We start from the raw sequence: 4,903 nt of genomic DNA, 5'->3' as shown, positions 1-4,903 counted from the left end.
TTTTTTTTTTTTTTTTTTTTGTTAAGAACCGTAGTGGGTTAAAAGAAATCGTAATCAGTGTTCTCGATTCAGTATTTAATATTAAATAAAAGTTATTTTCAATAATAAATAAAAATTCGTTACGAGATTTTATAACTTTAAAGTGGTTATATAAAATCTCTTTTAAGAGATTATATATCAATTACTTTTTAAATAATCATAAAAAAAATAGAATTTAAAGGAACATCTCAAGTTCAAAACAGCTACAAAATTTCAATTTTTTATTTCAACGTGTCAATTGATTCCTGGTGAAAACTAGAAATATATTTCACATTTTTCTTTACCAAAAATATAATAATAAATTAATATATTGACTTTCAACTTTAAATTATTATTATTATTTCATCTAACATGAAAATTAATAAAAAAAACTAAATCTTCTGCATTTTGCAATTGTATCATTTATATTCACTGAAATAACTAACACAACTTACACATTTCATCGTTCTTTCTCACTTATGTTTCTATTACTCCATTCTGATTTTACCAATATCAAATTATTCCAACAACAAAGAAATAATCAACGAGTCAAAATTATTCATCACGAAAAGAAACAATTTAATCACAATCTTTTCGCCCATTATCCCTCGCTCTCATTCACAATACTCACCTCTGCCCTCTGCAGAAACCCAATCCAACTAATACAACTACCATAAGTCCATGGGACGCCTCTTCTCGAGACCTCCTTCATCCTCCCTATCTCTCATCATCCTCCACAATCCCCACAATAGGATTCTCCTCCGCAATTACAGGGGTCTAGCTCGCTGCCTTTCATTTTTAACAATGTGACGGTTAATAGATAGAATATATCATCGTATGAGATGAGTATGACCGCTCGTGCATCGGTGACACCTTAACTCGCTGCTCAATCTTGACCAGAAGGAGGGAGAGGGGGGAGGAGTAAAAGTTTAAAATGGAATTCATCTCAAGAAACGAATATTTAAAGGAATGGGGGAGAAGGTGGAGGGGAAAAACAAGATCTCGCGGTGTGATAATAAGCGAGGCGAGGCCGTAGCTCTGAAAATTGGATTAAAAATGATCAAAAGGTGGTATCTAACCGCGACCTGAAGGTACGAAAGCGATTTTCATCTTGTTAATTAGGGCGAACTCGCGGAAATTCGCGCGGTTATATACGTCGCGTGAACTTGAAGTATATCCCGCCCCAGGGTGTTAAAAGTGTCTGGAAACTTTTCTGCTCGCGCCAGACAACAACTATGGCGGTCGTGCATGGTAAGAGGGGGGGGTCACTAATGGCGGAGAACATCCGAGATCGCGGATTTTATTTTATTTTTGATGGTGGATAGATATGGAGAATAATGATACCGAGTATGTGATATTTGAATTTTTTTTTTTTTTTGAAGAACAAGAAAAAGTTATTATTTCAGACTAGATTTGTATTTTATATGATTTATATAAATCATATAAATTTTGAATTATATAAATTAATTAATATATAAATTATATAAATTTATATAATTATATAAATTATATATTAATATTATATAAATTTAATTAAATTATATAAATTTTATAATTATATAAATTATATATAAATTATATAAATTTTGAATTAAATTAAATGGTGTGGACTAGTTGAGAATACAAATTGTAAATCTGATATTCGATTTTATTTAATATATTTGTAATTTGAATATGAAAATATTTTTATATAAATACTCGATAATTTTTTAAAAATGCTGGTGAATTTGGTTGGATTTATAGAGTCGTAAATATTAGTTAGATTTGTCAACAAAATGTAAGCTAGAATGAAACGAGATGTGCAATGTTGGAAAAAGTTGAGGGAAATGTTTCGAAATATAATTGAGTAATAAGGAATATTGGCAAGCAGTATTAATCTTCTCTCGTTTACTTTCAAGATATGAAACGGCTTCTTGGAAAGTTTTATTTTTACTCTTTACCAAGAAGATTCCAGAAAAAAATTAATCAAACTACTTATCAAACAGTATATCTATATCGGCCAATTATTATAAAAACTTTGAAGTTCTTAGTATTTCACTTGGATAATAATATAGAAATCTTTTTTAACATTTTGCAAAATTATTATTTGAAAATTTCCATGAAGCAATTTTCATCACTTTTGATATTGAAAACAGTACTTCTTAAAGCATTAAATTACTATATCTGAATCTACTAATCGATTCACTTTTAAAATATTCGATTAAAAGAAACACCGTGCTAAAGAAAATATAAAAAAAAATTTATCAATTTCCTGAAAAAGAAATTTATTTCAACGTGTTACGATATGATGCTTTATTAAATTTCTCTTCGAATAAAAATTAAATTTTATTTTTCTCTCTATATTTATTATTTTTATTAAAAAAATAAAAAAAGAAAAACTTAATCTAAAAAAAAAAAGTTGAAATAAATTGAAACAAAAACCAATGATTTATCGCGTGAGAAAAATTGAAACGTTGAAAGTTCGTTCGAATATAAAATACTTATGCTAAAGAGAAAGAGAGAGAGAGAAAAATTCATTGATGCGTGTTTCAGGCGCAGACCGAATGGCGGCGGAGCAAGTTACGAAAAGTGTATTATCGTCCTATTAACTCTGCCGCGTCGAAATAATGGCCGACGCCGTGTAACAATGTAATTAACCAAATACAAATGCATCCAATAAAGAACGTACAAATTGCATCGACTTATTATGCGCAGACGCGTTTATGGATTCGCGATATTCTTGCACCGAACGTTCGTTTTTTCTAACCGTGAAGAATTCTTTGTGCACGTTCCACAAATTATATATTATTATATATACCGACACGAAATTTACGTCGAACTGAGAATCGTAGTGGTGTATTTTAATTTTAAAAAGGATAGTTTTTTTTTCAATTTGTACATTTTACACATTTTTATATTCTTTGGTTTTGGTGCTTTTTTTCTATTTATATTATGTCGATCGAATTTAATAAGTGAATAAATTATATCAATATAAAATTATATTGATTATCGATTGGGCTTACACCACTATGATACTTAGATATGCAATTGTAAGTATATATAGCTTTAAACCACTGGTATATCTAATATTTAAACTAATATCAATATTGAGTAATTATTTTTAAAAAACCCATTATAGATCGTTCAATTTTCATGCATATATGATCATTTACCAGGATAAATTTAAATCAAAATTAAATTTTTTCCAAAATAACCATCCTTTCGTTTATTCTCTAAGAAAAATTGGCCAACACTCTAATTTTTCTTCTTCGTAAAACTTATAAAAATATACATATGTGATGAAACAAAATACGAGTAATTTTCTTTCGTTGAAAAATAATTTATCCAAATTACTTTCTCCTCGATCACGATCAAATTCATTGCACGTACAACCAACCTATCCCCATCTCGCTATCGTTGATTATTAATGTTTACACCGGCGCGGTCGAATGCGATAGAAGGAGAAGGAGGGGGTTAGTGTATTATTTGAATTCAGCTCGACCAGATTATTCGGTTTGATTAATCAACAACGCGCAACGACGGTGTGTCTCAAAAGATAGCCAAGCCGAGGAGTTATGCGCGTAGGGACAGCGGATGAGTTATTGCTGTCGCGTTACCGTGCCCCGTTGTCCCATTGTTTCTATTATTACATACGTCAAACACGCGAATGAATTATGCGCGGCTGGTGAACGCAGAAGTTGATTCGAGGAAAGTGGAGGGGGAGGCGCTAACGATGTTCCGCGTTCGTAAATTACCGATCAAAGTTTCGAACGCTCGAGTTTCTGGTTCCCTAGTGAGAAATTGTATAGGGACATTTTAAGGAAACTAGCGGTAAGCGAGAGAAAGAGACAATTGCGAAAAATTATAAATGGAATAGAAGACTATTGATATGATTTGATTAAAGGATAAATAATTGTTTAAATTAAATTGCGAAAAATAATTGACGTTATTTTTAATCGCATCTATTATTTCATTTTTATAGAATGTATAATATGGGAATAAATAAATTATTAGAACGAGGATATTTTAACCTAATCTCCGATTCGTTATAAAAAAATTTCATTTTATAAAATAAAATATTTATACTTTTTGATAAAATTTTTTTAACAATTTTAACAATTTTCTTTCTATTTTTGTATCATCCTTTTTTTTACATTCGATTTCTCTCTCGCCAAAATCCGAAGTTAAGCGCGAAATTTAAATCGGTCTAATTTTAATCTACTTTCCTTTCGACGACAGCCATCGATCAAAAAATTTTTCCACAAAGTTATCCGATACACGATTCGATTTATCCTTTTTCACATGCTTCCAAAATTCGCGGTTTTTCAACAAATACCACTTTCGCCACAGTGTCAATTACTTCCTTTGATTTTCAGTCGCACAAAGGCGTAACCATCGAAATGGCCAGCTCGATTTACTCTCCAGCTCGAAACGCATGGATATTTGTGATAACGGTAAAAATAATATTAAAAAAAAAAGCAGAAGAAAGAAAAATGAAAGATAAAATAATTCAGTTTAGGTAAAATCGTTTTGTTTGAATGTTTATCACATGCTATTATTTCCCGACGGGAAAATGAAATTCTTTTTTTTAACGTCGTTTTTTTAATATCTTAAAAATATGATCTAAAATTTTAAATTTTGAATTTTATTATTAGATTGAAATAGAAGATCGATAAAGTGGAAAGTTTAACCGAAGTATTACGATCCTTTCAAAAAATTGAATTTTTCTTCTTTTCATTGTAAATTTAGTTTAACCTGTTACGAGAGAGAATATTTGAAAATTTGACAATGAGATTTTGAGAATAAGATCTATCTTCTTAGAAGTATAACCATCGAAATAAAGAAAGACAAATCGTAAAATACGGAAAAAGCTCGAAGCGCGAATCCAAAAAAAAAAAGGGGAAGT

General features: G+C 30.0%; 1 protein-coding gene across 1 annotated transcript in view; it reads left to right on the top strand.

The window, feature by feature from the left end:
* LOC102679820 overlaps window positions 1–2,698 on the top strand; it is a 6,659-nt gene extending 3,961 nt beyond the window's left edge. Inside the window, exon 7 of the mRNA XM_006610527.2 lies at window positions 2,551–2,698. Coding sequence (XP_006610590.1) covers window positions 2,551–2,625 — 75 coding nt within the window. The 3' untranslated portion in view covers window positions 2,626–2,698. The remainder of the gene's footprint in view (window positions 1–2,550) is intronic.
* The last annotated feature ends 2,205 nt before the right edge of the window (window positions 2,699–4,903 follow it).

Source organism: Apis dorsata, unplaced genomic scaffold (genome assembly GCF_000469605.1).
Source record: "Apis dorsata unplaced genomic scaffold, Apis dorsata 1.3 scaffold_74, whole genome shotgun sequence".
In the NCBI taxonomy this organism is placed as follows: domain Eukaryota; kingdom Metazoa; phylum Arthropoda; class Insecta; order Hymenoptera; family Apidae; genus Apis; species Apis dorsata.
Note: the sequence above shows the minus strand (reverse complement) of the source record. Positions and strands in the feature narration are given on the sequence as shown.